The sequence below is a fragment of the Galeopterus variegatus genome, unplaced genomic scaffold, assembly GCF_000696425.1.
Source record: "Galeopterus variegatus unplaced genomic scaffold, G_variegatus-3.0.2 Scaffold2148, whole genome shotgun sequence".
In the NCBI taxonomy this organism is placed as follows: Eukaryota; Metazoa; Chordata; class Mammalia; order Dermoptera; family Cynocephalidae; genus Galeopterus; species Galeopterus variegatus.
The window spans coordinates 248,572-266,072 of record NW_007728259.1 but is presented as its reverse complement, the minus strand read 5'-3'; the positions used below and the strand labels follow the sequence as shown (position 1 = coordinate 266,072).

Genomic DNA, 17,501 nt, shown 5'->3' with positions numbered 1-17,501 from the left:
ACAGTAGAGTTTAAAGCATAAACACTGGCCATATATTGCCAAGGCAGAAAGATTATAACTTTGAAGCAATTTTAGACCAAAAGAAGAATTTTCTGCTTTAGGCTTGTCAGCAATTATACTTGACTTCTAGAATTGACCAGATGAATTTGGACCAAGATGAGATTTTGAGACCTGTATGTGGGTCAAAGGCACCAAGAACAAACATTGGGGAAAAGACTGCCTCTTCAATAAATGGTGCTGGGAAAATTGGACATCCATATGCAGAAGAACAAAACTAGACCTGTACCTCTTGCCATATACCATAATCAACTCAAAATGGGTTAAAGACTTAAGTATAAGACCCGAAATTATAAAACTACTAAAAGAAAACATAGGGGAAACACTATAGAAAGTAGGACTGGGAAAAGACTTTATGAATAAGACCCCCAAACACAAGCAACACAAGAATAGATAAATAAATGTGATTATATCAAACTAAAAACCTTCTTCACAGCAAAGTAAACAATCAACTAAGTGTAAAGACATCCTACAGAATGGGAGAAAATATCTGCAAACTATGCATCTAACAAGGAATTAATATGCAGAATATACAAAGAATCAAACAACTACACAGAAAAAAAAAAAAGAAATAACCCAATTAAAAAATGGGCAAAGGAGCTGAACAGACATTTTTCAAGAAAAGACATACAAATGGCCAACAGGCACTTGAAACAATGCTCAACAATACTAATCATCAGGGAAATGCAAATTAAAACCACATTGAAATATCATCTCACCCCAGTTAGACTGGCTATTATCAAAAAGACTGAGAATAACAAATGCTGACAGGGATGCAGAGAAGGGAGAACTCTTCTGTACTGTTGGTGAGACTGTACATTTGTACAGCCAATGTGGGAAACAGTATGGAGGTTTCTCAAACAGCTATAGATAAATCTGCCATAAGATCCAGCAATCCCACTACTGGGTGTATACCCGAAGGAATGGAAATCATCATGTCAAAGGGACACTGCACTCCCATGTTCATTGCAGCTGACTCAACTTAAATGTCCACTGATGGACGAGTGGATAAAGAAAATGTGTTATATATACACTATGGAACTCAACCATAAAAAAATGGTACTTTTTTATGGTACTCAACCATAAAAAAGAATGAAATTCTGTCATTCATAGTAACATGGATGAGCTTGGAGAAAATCATGTTAAGTGAAATCAGCCAGGCACAGAGGGAAAAATACTGCATGTTCTCACTCATAACTGGGAGCTAAGAGGAAAAGAAGGAAGGTAAGAAAGACCACAGTAGTATGTCGGACTTGCAAAGAGAGATCTAGGGTTGCTGGGGGTGGGATGGGGTCAGGAGGGAAGGGGGTATTGAGAAGAGGATGGGTGGGGAACATGGAAAATAATTGCAATTCAAGGTGATGGGCATGCTGACAGTACTAATCTGATCAGCACATCTTGGACACAGGTGCTGTTGGTCAGCTCTGTGACCTGTGAATCTGTATAATCAATAAAATAAATAAATAAATTGAATGAATTGAAAGAAATAGCTCTTTACATGCAAAAATATGTCCTATAGAATTAAAAAGCCCATAAGATAATATTATAAACAGCAATAGATTAAAAAATTTTTTAAATTAAAAAAAATGTATATTGACAGAATAAAATAAAAATTTAAAAAATAAAATAAATAAAATTAAATTAAATTTAAAAGAAATTCACAAATTTCTTAGAAAACACAATTTATCAAAAATAATGCAAAAAGAAGTAAAAATCCTGAATACTCCCAAATCTATTAGCATTGAATTCATAATTAAAATCCACCCCACAAAGATACCCCAGGCCCATAAGCTTCACCAATCAATTCTTACAAATATTTAAGAAAAGAATAATACCAATCTTACACACAATGTTCTAGATATCATCATTTAACAGTTACTGCAATGGCAATTTTTATTAAATTTGGATATTATTTGGTAAATATGTATGTCATCCACTGAAGTCTTGATTCCATGTGAATAGGTACAATATGTGATTTTGCTCATGCTGCATTCCAAGTACATAGCACCGCTTATGCACACAGTAGGTAATAAATAAACATTTGTTGCCTGACAATGAATGAAGAAAATCCAGCATTTTATACTTATGAGGGTTTTTGTTTGCATTAAATCAGAAATAAATATTATGAAAGCATCTAAAATTAGTGCTTATGGTTAATAAAATTGCTCTCCTAAATTCTACTCTCCTTTCCCCCCACTGCCTTCTCTTCCCTCCCTTCTTCATGCACTCTCGAAGCATGGAAAGAGCAAAGGTTTGGGAGTTATACCTATACATAAAACTGAGTTGGAAGACCCATTCATTCATTTGCTCATTTCTTTAGTCAATAGTGAAATCAGATGATTCTTTCCATGTTCAGGCTTACATGATCTTATGACACTAGGAAAGTGCACATAAGCTGATTCCAAGATTTGTTTTACAGTTTCTCACCTGCATAAATGCAGACAATTATTCAACCCATCTTTATTGAACTGTGATAGTACTGGAGATAATATGATGAGTGAAATAGTAACAGTTCCTGCCCTCATAAGCCTTACACCCTAGTTAGGAACATAGGCATTAAACAAACATTCAGAGATATGTGATATTATTATTATTGTTTGCAGATGGAGGCGGTGAGAATGCCAGTAAAGAGCCTATTGACCATTACAATGTAGAAAGATACCTTAAGTTATTGCTTAGACATCATCCTGAGACTGATGATCTGATTCATCTTTAGAACTCAGCCACTAGGGCATCTGGTGCTGTTGCCAGACAGCTATTTGACATAAGGTGACAGTGGCACTTCAGGCTTGATATTCCCCTCTTCTGTGTTTCAAGTAAGTGTTTTTTCCCCTCAGTTTAACAATGCCAAGATTAAATTCGCTTTCTTAGTGCAAACCATTTCTTGTAATTTTCTCAGCTACCCACGAATATTTGCTCTTTGGGTTACTATGGTGACAACTGCATTTATGCTTCCCCAAAGGTAGTTAATGGCTTTTCTTTTGTTAAATGGCAATAAGGAAAGGGAAGAAGTAGTTTATGATTCCTCCAAACAATGCAATTAGCTTTGATTTTTGGCTAAAATCTAACATGCATGGACTCTTTTTCAATGGCTAGTCTAAGATTTCACATCATTATTCCTAATACAACACCTAAGAATTGGAGATACTTACTCACGGGGGAGGGAATAAGAGGCAGGATTCCTGCATTGCAGTTTCTTTCTCTGGTCATTATAGCATAGACTGAATTTCCAATAGTTTTTCTACTCTATTTGCATTTCCTTTTAGAGAGAAAGTGATATTAACACTCTCCAAACACATCCAGGCAAGTTGTACTTTCAGGCATTAGCACAAAGACCGGTAGGAGAAACTTTTCAGGATTTATCCATCTGCTCCCATAGTACTGATGGAAGAAAGGAATCTCTTAGAAATAATTCACTTGCAAAATAGATTTCAGAGTAGGTGAAGTTAGATCAGAAAATCAATTTAATTCATGTTTAAACTGTGCTTTCTTTTATTCATGCCAACCAAGCCCTTATTCCCTCAAACAATTGAAAACTAATTTTGTAGTTAAATTCCAGCCTAAAACATGCTCATGACTGAGGATACACTATAAAAATGAAATCTCTTAAGTTTTACATTAACTCAAAGTAATGCTCCCTGTTGCAAGGAATTCCAAGATTTTAGTGGCTTAACCCAGAAGTTTGTCTTGCTCAACATCCACTCAGTCTAATGTAGGCTCTCCTAGTCTATGGGTAGCTTTTCTCCATCAGGTGAGTCAGAAGTCTTGGATCCATTTATCTGTGCCTATGCTACCTCCTTGGGTTTCACAGTCTTCTCTTCCAAGCAGGCAGGCCCAGGATTGTCTCTTAACTGTCTTGACCTAGATGTGGCACACATCACTTTCACTCAGATTCCAATGCAAAAAGTAGTCAAAAGGCTCTGTGGAGATAGGGGAGAGACTGGGCAGTGTGGTGCCTGGCTTACAGCCTCTTACCAGCAACAGTGCTATGCTATAGAAGGGAAGCCCCAGATTTCTAGTGGGTAATTGACCATCTCTGTCACAGGGCATTCAAATCATGGTGCACAGAGTCCTGACATTATTTCTTAATGTAAAAAGATAGAATGCTATAGTGAATTTGAATTAAATTCTCAACTAGTTTTATCACTTTTTATCATCTCCAGCTCCCTTACAGAGGCTGATTAAGAAGGCACTGGCCCACACTCCCCTTTGCCCAGGACACCACCACAGGGGTTGAAGCCTCTGTGACTTCTGAAGAGCAAGCATGGTTACATTTTGTACACTCTTGAGTTCCTTAGGAAGGGGAAAGACAAGTTCTGTGCGGATGACTGTCATAGCCACATCCAGCAGATGCGTGGTCAGCACTGGGCTCATGACTTCTAGTGCACATCTGCATGCTCAGTGGTCTTCAGGGTTTAATATGACAGCCCTAGTTCCTTTTGTTGGCCGGGGATTCAGTTCATGCTCCAACACCATGCTTTAGTACTTGTGTTCATTATCTTTCAATTTCATCCTTACTAAGGTAAACATAACTTCCAGTTAGCCTAGGACAATCCCAGTTTATGTCTGCTGTCCACATGTAATTCTTAATAGTTTCCCTTTACACTTTTAACTTCTCAACCAGTTTGGACGACAAATTACATGGACATCCTACACGAGTGCATATTAAACATGACTCTTACGTCTGACCACTACTATCTGTAGATGCACTCAGTATTTTAGGCTTTACCTTTTAATTTTACCTCCATTACTCTGTTTTGCTGTAAGCCCTGAGCACAACCATTCCTGGCAACAGTGTCTGGTGAAACTATTAAGAATATAATAGTTACATTCTTACTAGGCATTTAGAAATTCAGGACTGACATTTGGCTCAGTTGTAAACATTGGTGACAGGTGCACTATCCTGATTATTTTAAGTGGATTTATGGAGAAGTGAGATAATGATTTTTAAATGCTTTTCGATAATTACTCAACCGTGGTGTATAATGTCCAGGCTCTATTTTGTGCTCTCTCTCTCTCTCTACCTATCTATCTACCTGTCTATGTATCTTCTAATCTATCTATCTGCTTTAAGCAGGGCTAGGCTTCTGCAAAAATAAAGATCAGCAATGTTGGTTTTCAGCACCTGTGCTGCTCATAGTAGGTTCCAATGCTATATATATATCTCCCTTGGAGGTCACATGAATTTCCACATGTCTTTGGTAGAATGCCTTAACTTAAATGCAAAGGGTCTTATGGTGAGAACTCAAGGGCTATGGAAGTCAGGTGGGCAGAAGACAGAGGAGACTTTTGTATTGTTACAATCACACCATAGGCAAGTAGCTTCTTGCCTCACCAATTTATCAGATTGTTCCTAACCCTCATTAGTGAACAACTTCAAAACTGCACTTAATTTGATGCTTTTATTAAACAAATTTATATTGAGAATTTTTAAAAATCAGTGGCCCTGAAGTATATCTTCTCAAGTATCAGTTTCCTGTTAGTGAACAAGTTTCATTGTTGTAGACCCTTTCTTCACACCTTTTCATAGATTCTGGTGCTGACAACATTATTCATGGTACATTCCTAAAAACAAAGAGTGATGATCTATTAGAGTCGGTAGATGACAGATTAAACTTTCCCTGCCCCTTTCTCCCCAGACCAAACCCTCAATTCAAGGTACAAAAACATAGTAGCTTGAAAAGTATGTATCACATAGGAGCATATAAAAATTTCAATTTAAAGAAAACTCACCACTACCATTTTTCCATCTACAATTTTTCTTTTGATCGTTGTCTCTTTGCCAAGCCATTTTTGGACCTGAATCATTGTGCCACCATCTAAGTTTATAATGCTCTATAAATGCATGAGGGAAGCAGTTAGAAGTAGCAGTTCAGTACATTCTAACCTACACAAAATGAGACATCTTCTTTTTAATTTCTATTTTGAAATTCTTTTCTTCAAAAATCCTCACTTCTATTCTTGTTATAATTTAATACCAAATACCACCAAACTAGAAAAAGGCTCAAGAGATTACTCAATTAATGCTCTCTACCAGGCAAACAATACCTAAACTATCTGTGCTAAATTGTTTCATTTGATAGGAGAGGTCTTCAAAAAGTTTATGGAAGGATTTGTCTTATCTTTTACTTTTTGAAGCATCCTCTTTTATACAATGACAAAGAGATATCAGGAAAAAAAGTGAAAACAATTTGAATGTTTTACCCTGTTGTTAACCATCTGAGTAATTAGCAAAAGAATTGACTTTAGAGATATGCAGCTATTAACAGAACAAGCTCAAACAGACCTGGGAATAAGTACGTTAAAATACATAGAGTAACCCATGCCTAATCACCTCCTAGTTTTTTCTAGCTTTTTTCTGATTGTTGAACACCAGGAAGACTTAGTTCTGACCTTTACTTTCCGGTTGTCTGCTGTGGTCTCATCAAATTCTTCCCCCAGCTTGAAGGAGATCTCAGTGTTTTTGAAAGGACTTTCTGTTCTTAACTTTATCACTTCTCCATGCACACTAATAGTGATGGTTGGCTTCACTAATCCTGCCACGTTCTGGGGTGCAAAATCCACTCCTGTAAGACAGAGAAAGCCACACACCTTACCAAGACATTTGGGAAGAAGTGTTAACCATTTTAAAAATAAATAAATAAATAAATTTATTATTATTATTATTTTACATTCTAAGATGTTGCAGAGCAGTTGGGGGAGGGGGAGAGGGAAAGGGGAGAAGGATAAGGTGGGAGGAGGAGAAAGCGGGCATGGCCAAGGCCTGTGGCACGCCCCTCATTCCTGCAGGGGAGCCCAGGGGGTTTTCAGTGGCAGCTCATTCATAGCTGGGCTGGATGCAGATGCTGGCAGGGTATGGGTGAGGCCCTCAGCACCCCCACTGCCCTGGCTCAGGAGCCCAGGGTGCTTCTGGCAGCAGCCTGGTGGTCATCGCTGGGCTGGATGCAGATATCAGGGGGGCATGGCTCAGGTCCTCAGCCTTCCCCCCACCCCATTTTGGAAGCCTGGGGGTCTTCTGGAGGTTTTATAGGTGTTCTTTGGTGGTGTTAGACCTTTACCGGTGTCTCTGATCTGTGAGTTTTTTGTTTTTTCTTTCAGTTCTGTGATCGATTATTCACTATTCCCACCACTTAAACTCCACACTGGAACTAATTTGGTTACTTCTAAAATGGGGGGACTTCCTGTGGGAACCAGCACTGTGGTTTAGCTCTGTGGTTGAGCTGCTGATTCCCTGGGGAAGGCTTTTTACGCAGATCAGGTTTTAATTGTTGACCTTGTAATGACTTCTGGGTCTCTGTGAGGTCTGGTACACCTGGGTTGTGTGGAAACTCTGGTCTGGGCCTGAGTTTTTTCAGCAAACTGTATCGTTGCAGTTCTATATTCCTGACCAGGCTCCACTGAGTGGGCCTGTGCTGACTGGGGGACAGATCAGCTGTCCATGTTGTGCCCCAGTGTTCCCCCAGTGGGTCCGTCTCCCCTACTGCCTGTGCTCCAAGCACTTCCCATGGGACGGGCCGTGTGCTGATTCCTTGTGTTGACTCAGTGGCCTCTGACAGGTTCTTTTTTTTAGTTGTCTCTGGCTCCTTGCTCCTATGTGGCTCCACAGGAACCCTATTTGTGATCTTGCTGGCCTGGGTACCACCAAGACCGTCTTCTCCCCTGCAGCCTCCAAGCAACTTCATATGAAGGGCACAGCTATGGCTATGGCTTTTACCAGCTCTTGCTCCGTGTGCTCACCAGGGCCAAGCTTGAAGTGGCTGGGGCTAGAAACAGTCGGAGCAGTCCTTTCTTTCTCTCATCATGGCTTCTCCCACCTTCATGAACTCTGGGTTTCTCCCCCTCTTTCCCTGAGCTCTAGTGGCCCCATCTTGACAGTTGTTGCTTTTTAATAGTTGATTGTGGGAGAGGGTGATGCTGGGGACTGGTCTATTCCACTATCTTGATTGGAAGTCTCAGTGTTAATCATTTTGGAAAGCACTTTTTGAAAAATGCATACTCCCCCCATTGAAGTTTTGAATAATGTACAGTAACTTCTTTTACGCTCTCTGTGATATCTGGATTAAGCCAGGTCCTCCCAGTCACAAGGTTATCTAGTAATTATATCTGACATTTTCAAAGGCTAACTTCATTTTCTGAGACCATTGTGCTTCATCTGAAATGCATATTTGTATGGTGACTTTCGAGTGGTCAAATGCTTGTGTGTCACCTCATGTTACAACAGTGCAGGAGGTGTTTGGCTTTGAGCCTGGCGCTATTGTTCAGGTTGGGGATTTTCTGTTGTCAAAATTAACTCCTTCAATAGATGGGCAGAAGTGCTGACTCCTTCTCTCTGTGTCGATATGGAACTCTTTGTTACATTCAGACTATGGAACTGATGTGACGCATCTCACTGCAGAGAAGCAATGTTAGACACATGGATCACAAAGAAGAGTGAGGCAGTTAAAGCTTGGACTGGAACCCTGCCACATGCTAGCGTGGGCATGTTATTTACTTTCTCTAATCTTCGGCTTTCTCAATAGTAAAATGTGGGTAACTATAGTACTCATCTCACATATGTGTTTAAAGATTGAGAAAAAGGACTTAGCATGGTACTGGCACAAAGTAGGTGCTCAGGTGTTATTCCTTCTTGTGTCATGCCTAACCCAGCTGCCAATCAAAACAAGTGCTACTCTGGCCACAAGCCCCATGTTTCTTATATGCCCTCACATTTTAATTCAAAACAAGTGAGTCTATAAATCCATGATGAGATAGGGAAACCTATTTCTTATTACTTCCTGAGAAAGTTTATACTGACTACAAAAGAAGAACAAATATTACATTTATAAGAACATTGACTTCTTATTATGGGGGGATAAGGGATTGTTGTTTTCTTGCCTAGAATGAGTAAACATAATTAATAGTGGTAAGTATCCACTGATCATTTCAGACAAGTTTTAAAAAATGTGAGGTAAGAAAACACTTGGCTTTGTATACAGTTTCTAATTGAAAGGAAGGTTTCTCTTAATTAAATATAAAAATATTAAGTAATTGTTCTTCTTCTCTATGATAGTTTAGCTGTCATAGACCCAAGTCCTTATAATTCACAATTAACTTGAGTCAGAGATAAAAGGATAGATAAGGTTTATACTTCTGAGAGTAAAAATGTTCTGTTTCTCACATCAAAATCCAGAATTCTTCAAAATAATGTTTTAGAAATATCTCTCACATATATAAGAACTCTAAAAATTCACCAACTAAAATTTTTGGTTTTTGCTACTGCTCCTTTAAAGTTATAACTTAAGACAAACCTTGAAACAAATTTCATTAATAAATTTAATTATAGATGATAATTACTGTCTACAGATTTGTAGTTGAAAAAAGGTATTCAATGAAATGACCAGCTAAAGAGAAACTCTATCTAGAGGTTAGGATAAAATATTTTCAAAAAGGATATATAGGCTTAAATATATGGATTATGACTAGAGAGAGATATTTGTGGGCTCAGTGTTCCAAAAAGAGACAATTATTAGTAGTAACAAGTAAAAAGGAAAAGTAGATTCATAAACTGTGTTAGTCTCATATGAATAAACCATAGGATCACAAACAAAAGAGAGAATTGTAGAAAAATTCATTGTGAAGTGCAAACCCAACTGCATCACGAAATGCTTCACCGGTCTCCAAATCTTGTAATATTTCTTACCCAGTTCTCTCATGTAATCCTCAAAGTTTTCACTGGACACCAGCTTCCAGGTCCCTAAGAAGGGCTCAACCATGATGGAAAGCTTGCTGAGAAGAGGTACTCACGACTGAAAACCATAGAAATGTAGGCTTAGTAGTGCCACCAGTAGCTTTAATTTAAACAGCATCTTCATCACGTGACTTTTTTGAGCTGACCAATGGGCTAAAAGACTAAAGATTCTAGGCACCAGCATTTGACTCACTTTAATGATGGAAAGCTTGCTGAGAAGAGGTACTCACGACTGAAAACCATAGAAATGTAGGCTTAGCAGTGCCACCAGTAGCTTTAATTTAAACAGCATCTTCATCACGTGACTTTTTTGAGCTGAACAATGGGCTAAAAGACTAAAGATTCTAGGCACCAGCATTTGACTCACTTTATCTCCAAGTTAAGAGACAGAAAATTAACATGTAAAGTTGAACTCAGGTCAACAATTATAGCTTCTAGCAAAGAGACTCACCCAAGAATCACCTGATAAGTATTACTTGTGAAATGGAGACGATTTTCAATAGAGATTAGCTTTTTAAACTATGAATACTGAGTCAACCCTGATGAAATATCCGGACAAATGTCTGATGAACACTGGCTGGGATGTTTTCCCACCCAAGACAAGGACATCCTTGCTTGGTCCACCTCAGCTTTTTTTGTTTGGGCAAGTCACAGTGCCAGAACATCCTTTTCATTAAAATAATATCTTCCCTTCCCTTCCTCGCAGCATTGATGGATTGATACTAGTTAATGTAACCGAAATGCCTACAGTTGCTTTGAGTGAGATTAGGTTATTATTATTATTATTACCATTGTTTTTAATCAAGGGTAATTGAGGACTGGGAAGAAAGGTCACAATTATCATTGAATAGTGGTTTGTGATTTAAGCCTTAAAAAGGAGGTGGAGCTCATGTCTGGAAAATTCATCTTCATGCTTACAAAGTAATCTTAACATGAAAAGATACCATTTAAAATTGTTAGGGCAAATTTTGGGAAGTTTGGGAGAAAAATGATGTTTGACATCTGCATTCTAAAAAATAGACAAAGACAGCAAATAATTTAAATCTCTGTGCAATTACTCGTGAAATCATCTTCTGCAACACAAGTAACAGAAGTGGACTTTGTAGGTACTGAGTTTACTAAGAAGGATTAGATTCAGGGGCTACAGATTTACATCACAGCTTTGAACTCCAGTTGTTTTGAAGATGCTGGAAAGTTACAGTGTCCAGAAGAAGAGTATTTATACTTTTATCTGCTTTGTGTAAAATATTCCTTCAACTCAGAAAAATATTTATTCAAACCATCTCTTCGTGGACAAAACAAACAAGAATTTGGTGTTTTGGCACCACAAAGTAATACTTAAGTGGGATAAAAAATTGCTTTAGGTAAAACCTTGTAAAGAAGAAATTTATAATGTGATATCTTTACAAGTGGAAAAGTTATTAAAATATCTAGAGGGCAATACAGGGTAAGCAAAATCCTAGAGTCAATTACAGGAGACTGAGACCCATGCTCAAAATAAATGCTTCAGCAGTTTTAGGTACATGCAGAGGTGATGTTCAAATGTAGGGCAAGTTACTAGACTTTGCTTTACTGGTTCTAGACGTGTATGCACTCTCTGCTTGGAAGTTAGCAAGCATGGCTATGCAGGTTTGCCAGGGGGGTGGTATGGCATGGGTCTGTCATTAGTGTAATCATCCTTGTGGTTCCAATTCTCCTGCTGTAGAGTGATTCAGACATCAATCTTGTGGTCCATTTTTGAACTCAGTTGGCTTATAAGGTGAAAGGTGAAGTCAATTTTTGGCTTTCATAAAATTTTCCTCCCCTATGAGAGAGCCAGAAGAAGAGATGGTTTCTCTTCTTCCTCCGCATGTTTTGCTTTGTTACATGTTGTTTGCAACTGCTGCATCCATTTTGTTGACAACTCAAAGATGGAGCCCAAACAAAGGATGGTAGAGCAGAAAGGTGAAAGCAACTGCAGCCACTTTAATTCTAGAATTATATCTTGTGAGTTCATAAATTCAATTACTATTTAAACAGTTTTGTGCCTAGTTTTTTTTTTTAACTTGTAGATTAAGCCTTCATAATTGATACACCTTTGTAAATAGCTTCACCAAATGGCTAATTTGAACCTTCACACAACCAAGTACATGTGTCATGTGCCATTGGCCTTGTGCACAGCATCCAACATCTCTTCCTCTGTGAAAGTGGGTCAGAGCTTGGTGATCCCTACAGTGTGATACAATTATACTTTTAATAGGAGTATATTAGAGATACAGAAGTATATAAGAAGTTTATAAGTATATCATAGTATTGTAACTAGTTATCCCCCAGCTGTCTTCTGAAATATTCTGAGTACATCAAGAGTGGAAAACATTTATTACTCACCCCTGTGTCCCTAAGACAGTGCCCAGAATATTGTAAGTGTTCAGTAAATGTTTTATAAGTGAGTGACAAAGGAATAAACATTTCTTTTTCTTTTTCTTTTTCTTTTTAACTGGCTGTTCTCCTCAATAATGTTCTTTATCTAATAGTGACTAAAGACTGGGTTAATACATTGTCTTCTCCTGACCTATGACAGGTCTTTCAATCTGGTCAATATCAGATGGAGGAGGGATTCTCAGACTCTCTTCATCTTTCTCAGTGTCTAATTATTACTGTGAAATTCTTCCTTCTTAGCTTAGAGTTCTCTGCTATTCCTGCTGCTACCACCACTAGCCTTTGGCACATTTATTTGATTATATAAAAAAGCAAGCACTATTTCTTCAAGTAAAAAAATTTAATCCTAGTGAAGAAACCAGAATATGGTAATTTGTTAAAGAAAAATTTGTTAAAATTACTTGTCTTATTTCCATGATGGGCACATTTATTTGATTATATAAAAAAGCAAGCACTATTTCTTCAAGTAAAAAAATTTAATCATAGTGAAGAAACCAGAATATGGTAATTTGTTAAAGAAAAATTTGTTAAAATTACTTGTCTTATTTCCATGATTGTTATAATGATTATTTCCCCACTATCTAATTTTTATATACTCCTCCAACATCTCATTTTCTATATGGTATTGACTTTCTTGTGACATTTAAGACACCAAGTAGTTTTTAATATTTTTTAATTTTGAGATGCCACATTATCCACTGATGATAGACATTGGTAAAGTTAAATATGTACTGGAAGGTACAAAAGTATTCTGAAACATATCTGGTAGTTTACTACTACACATTATTTCACACTAGATTTTATAAAGCATCTTAAGGTTTTTGTTTCCACATGCAGTGATACCTCCTCAATATCACATTCCTTACTGTATTCATTGATCAATTTTAATTATCTATTTTAATAGATGTCATAGTTAATACAATAATTTCAAGGTATATACAGTATTAAACCTGAAAAATGATTCAGAGTCATAACTTATTCTTTCTATTGAGAGAGAGTGAGCTATTTTTTGCTGAACCATTTGAGAGTAAGTTGAGAAATGTTGCCCCAATCCTCTCCAAATGAGGACCATTCCTATATTACCATAGTACACTCATCAAAATCAGGAAATCAGCACCAATAACAATGCCACCACCCAATCCACAGATCCCACTCAGACCTTACTAATTGTCCCAGCAGTATTTTTAATTCTTACCAAACCAAACCAAACACACACACACTCACAATATCCCAAACTTCTCTTTTCCTATTTCCTTTCTGGCCCAGGATCCTACTGATAATCATGTGTTGCATTCAGCCATCACATTTTTTTAGTGTCCTTCAATCGGGAACAGATGTTTGGTCTTTCCTTGTCTTTCATGACTTCAGACACTGGGTAAAGTTACTATTCTAAGCAGGAGGCTGGGTCATCTGCTCAAAACTGATGAGTAATTTTCACATAAAAACCAAAGTCAGTGATGCTTCAGACTTTGAAAGGAATATTTCTCAACCAAAAAATTACAGCCCAGAGACAGTAGTGGTGGGAGTTGGGGAGAGAGAGGGGATGTGCAGGCCCATTACTTCACTTTCCAAGGAGGAAGTGAGTGGCTCTTTGACCACTCATATATGCTTGAAGATATAGATAGATGCTATGCCCACACATTTGTCTTTCTGAGAAGTACCCCCTTGATCCTGCTTCTCTTCCTTTCAGAGTAGGGTCTCCTCTATGCTTCTGTATATGGGTTGGTAGAAGCAATGTCAGACAATGGAAAATTATGTGAGCTTCAAAGAGATTCCAGGCAGGAGCAATTAGAGAAATGTTACTTGAAGATATTGCTTGGATATATCATGACCTTAGTTTTATGGTGAAAATATAGGAATGTGAAATCTACTTATCTATCAAATTTACATTGAATTGGATCTTCTTACTCCACACCAACAGGAAAATAAGAATTAAACTTGAAGTATACATTTTTAAAAGTAAGTAAATTTACAAATGCAAATACAGAGAAGTAGCACCTAACTTGACTTTGTAAAGGATTAGCACAGAAGCACCATTAAGAGATGGAGAAGGCTCAAGAAGCAGGGAGTGGGGAAGAATGAATCTGCTCAGGAAGGACCAGAATGTAAAAAACAAACAAACAAGCAAAAACCCAGAGGCAAGAAAGAATATGTGAATTGGTATGATTGAAACAAGGAGCGTGAAGAAGACAACACAGAAATGATAGAACTGGAGCATTAGATAAGAAAAGGCAAGCATAAGACAGATTTATACATCATGCTAAGGAGACTTGATCTCTGGATGCAATGGGAGCCACTGAGAGGCTTTCATCAGTGAGTGTCCTGTCAGATTTTCACTGTGTAAATGCCATTCACGAAGTCTACAGGGCTTGGAAAAGGCAGGAGAAGAGACTTAAGAAGGAAACTTGTTAGGAGGATCCTGATAATTAGAGAAAAAAAATTATGCTGGTTGGCAGTGGGAATAAGAAAAGCAAACATATTAAAGAAAGTTAAAGTTAATAAATCCATATGAGTCTTTAAATAAAATTTGTGTTGTGGAGAAAGGAAGGAGTGAGTATTCAAGGATAATTTTAAGATTTCTGAAATGGGAAGTTGGATGAAACATCCTGAGGTGTCCAAAATAGGATGAGGAGCAAGTTTTAGGGAGTGGGGGAAGCAGGCAATAATAATAAGTTTAGTGTAGAACAGGTTGAGTTTAGGTGTCTGGGTCATCTACTTGGTCACATTCAATTATTTTTTTCTAACTCTACCTGTTGGGGTGAGCAGGACTGAAGCCATGTTGGGATCTAAAACTGTATGGGCTCTAAAAGATTTTTTAAAAGCATAGTTTTTTTCTTGGCATACATTTCTCTGAGTTCCCTCTTTCCCATGGTTAATATTTTGAACCTTGGTTACGTGCCAAGATGACATTATTTCCATGAATGTAAAGTTGTTTTCCAGTCGACCTGGAGCTGCAGACTTACACATACTATCTGAGGGAAACCAAGGAAGACATCAATAAAGCTATACTGATTCCACCCCTCCAGCAGCACCGTGAGATAACAGCAAGGACAAGATTAGAAACCAGACGGAGTCTTTGCGAGACTTTGCACCTGAGACCTTGCATGAAGCCCTCACTGCTCATATGCCCCTCCCTCCTGCTTTAAAACTCCTCAGTAAACCCGAGTCTTGGAGATGGCTTTAGCCTGGCCATTGTCCTTCAGGTTTACCGGAGAGATGGATTAGCTAACATCCCTCTCCTCGGGTCACCAGTATTCCTGAATAAAAGCTGACTTCCATTTTCACCAGCATTTGACTTTTGAGTGGTTTGCTTTTTTATGGGGGCAGGCAGCTGGACCTGTGAGTTTGGTAACAATTTGGGGGAGCCTCAGCCAGGATCTGAATGTGCCCTGTAACATCTCTTCTTCTTAGATGATATAATAACATTTAGGTGGGGGTGGGAGGGTGTTATTGTGATAGAATACACACAAAATATTATTTACCATCTCAACCATTTTAAATGTTCAGTTCAGTGGTATCAAGTACACACATGCTGTTGTGCAATCACCACTCCCCCATCTCCAGAACTCTTTTCATTTTGCAAAACCGAAACTCTATGCCCGTTGAGCAATAACTTTCCTTTCCGCTTTTCTCCCAGCCCCTGGCAACCACCATCCTGCCATATATCTCTATGACTTTGTCTACTCTAGGTACCTCACATAAGTAAAATCGTACAGTGTTTTTTCCTTTTGTGACTGGCTTATTTCACTTAGCATAATGTCCTCAAGGTTTACTCAGGTTTTAGCCAATGTCAGAATTTCCTTCCTTTTTAAGTCTGAATAATATTTCATTGTATTTATATATGTACACTACATTTTGCGTATCCATTCATCTATATGCTTGGATTGCTTCCATGTTTTAGCTATTTTTGTGAATAACTTGCTATGAGCATGGGTCTACCAATATCTCTTTGAGACATGGCTTTCAATTTGGCATTGGTATATGAGTATACCCAGAAGTGGAATTACTGGAACACAGGTCATTCTATTTTTAATTTTTTGAGGATACTGTTTTTTACAGTGGCTGTACCATTTTGCCTTCCCACCAGCAGTGCACAAGGGTTCCAATTTCTCCACATCCTTGCCAGCACTTGTTATTTTCCATTTTTTGTTGATAATAGCCATTGTAATGGGTATGAGATGGTATCTAATTGTGATTTTGATTTACATATCCTAATAATTACTGATGTTAAGCATATTTTCATGTGCTTATTGGCCATTCATATATCTTCTTTAGAGAAATGTCTATTCAAGTCCTTTGCCCATTTTAATCAGGTTGTTTGCTTTTCTGTTAAGTTTTTAGTGTTTTCTATATGTTCTGTATATTAATCCCATAGCAGATATATTATTTGCAAATATTTTCTCCAATTCTATGTTGATAGTGTCCTTTGATGCACAGTTTTTTAATTTCCATGAATTCAATTTGTCTATTTTTTCTTTTGGTGCCTATATCTTTGATGCTTTATCTAAGAAATCATTGCCAAATTCAATGGCATGAAGTTTTTGCCTTATGTTTTCTTCTAAAACTTTGCTATGATCTAAATGTTTTTGTTCACCAAAATTCATATGTTGAAATCCTAGCCCCCATTATGATGGTATTTGGAGGTAAGGCTCTCGAGAAGTAATTAGATCATAGGGTGAAACTCTCAGGACTAGGATTAATGCCCTTATAAAAGGAATGCCAAAGAATTAGCTTGTCCCTTCTACCATGTGAGGACACGATGAGAAGGCACTATCTATGAACCATAAAGCAGGCCCTCACATGACACTGAATCTGCTGACATCTTAATCTTGAACTTCCCAGCTTCAAGAACTGTGAGAAATACATTTCTGTTTATAAGTTACTCAGGTTATAGTACTTGGTTACAGTAGCCCAAATGGACTGAGACAGTCTAAATGTCTGTCTGTATGCCAGGACCACACTGTTTTGATACTATAGTTTTTATTTATTTATTTATTATTTTTCAAAATTTTTTATTTTATTTTGTCAATATACAATGTGGTTGATTATTGTGGGCCATTACTGAAACCTCCCTCCCTCGTCCTTCTCCCCCCTCCCTCCCAACAACCTCATATCTGTTCGCTTGTCATATCAACTTCAAGGAATTGTAATTGTTGTGTCTTCTTCCCTTCCTGCCCCAGTTTATTTGTGTATTTATTTATTTATTTTTAGCTCCCACAAGTAAGTGAGAACATGTGATATTTCTCTTTCTGTGCCTGACTTGTTTCACTTAATATAATTCTCTCTAGGTCCATCTATG

The 17,501-nt window shown here is 37.7% G+C and overlaps 1 protein-coding gene across 1 annotated transcript; it reads right to left on the bottom strand.

Moving 5' to 3' along the window:
- Positions 1 to 5,571: 5,571 nt before the first annotated feature.
- On the bottom strand, positions 5,572 to 9,809 carry FABP9 (fatty acid binding protein 9, testis). Its single transcript, XM_008580732.1, has 4 exons — positions 9,737 to 9,809; positions 6,451 to 6,623; positions 5,791 to 5,892; positions 5,572 to 5,622 (listed from the first exon to the last, which is right to left on the bottom strand). Exons 1-4 carry the CDS (start codon positions 9,807 to 9,809, stop codon positions 5,572 to 5,574), a joined length of 399 nt encoding a protein of 132 aa, XP_008578954.1.
- Positions 9,810 to 17,501: the final 7,692 nt, after the last annotated feature.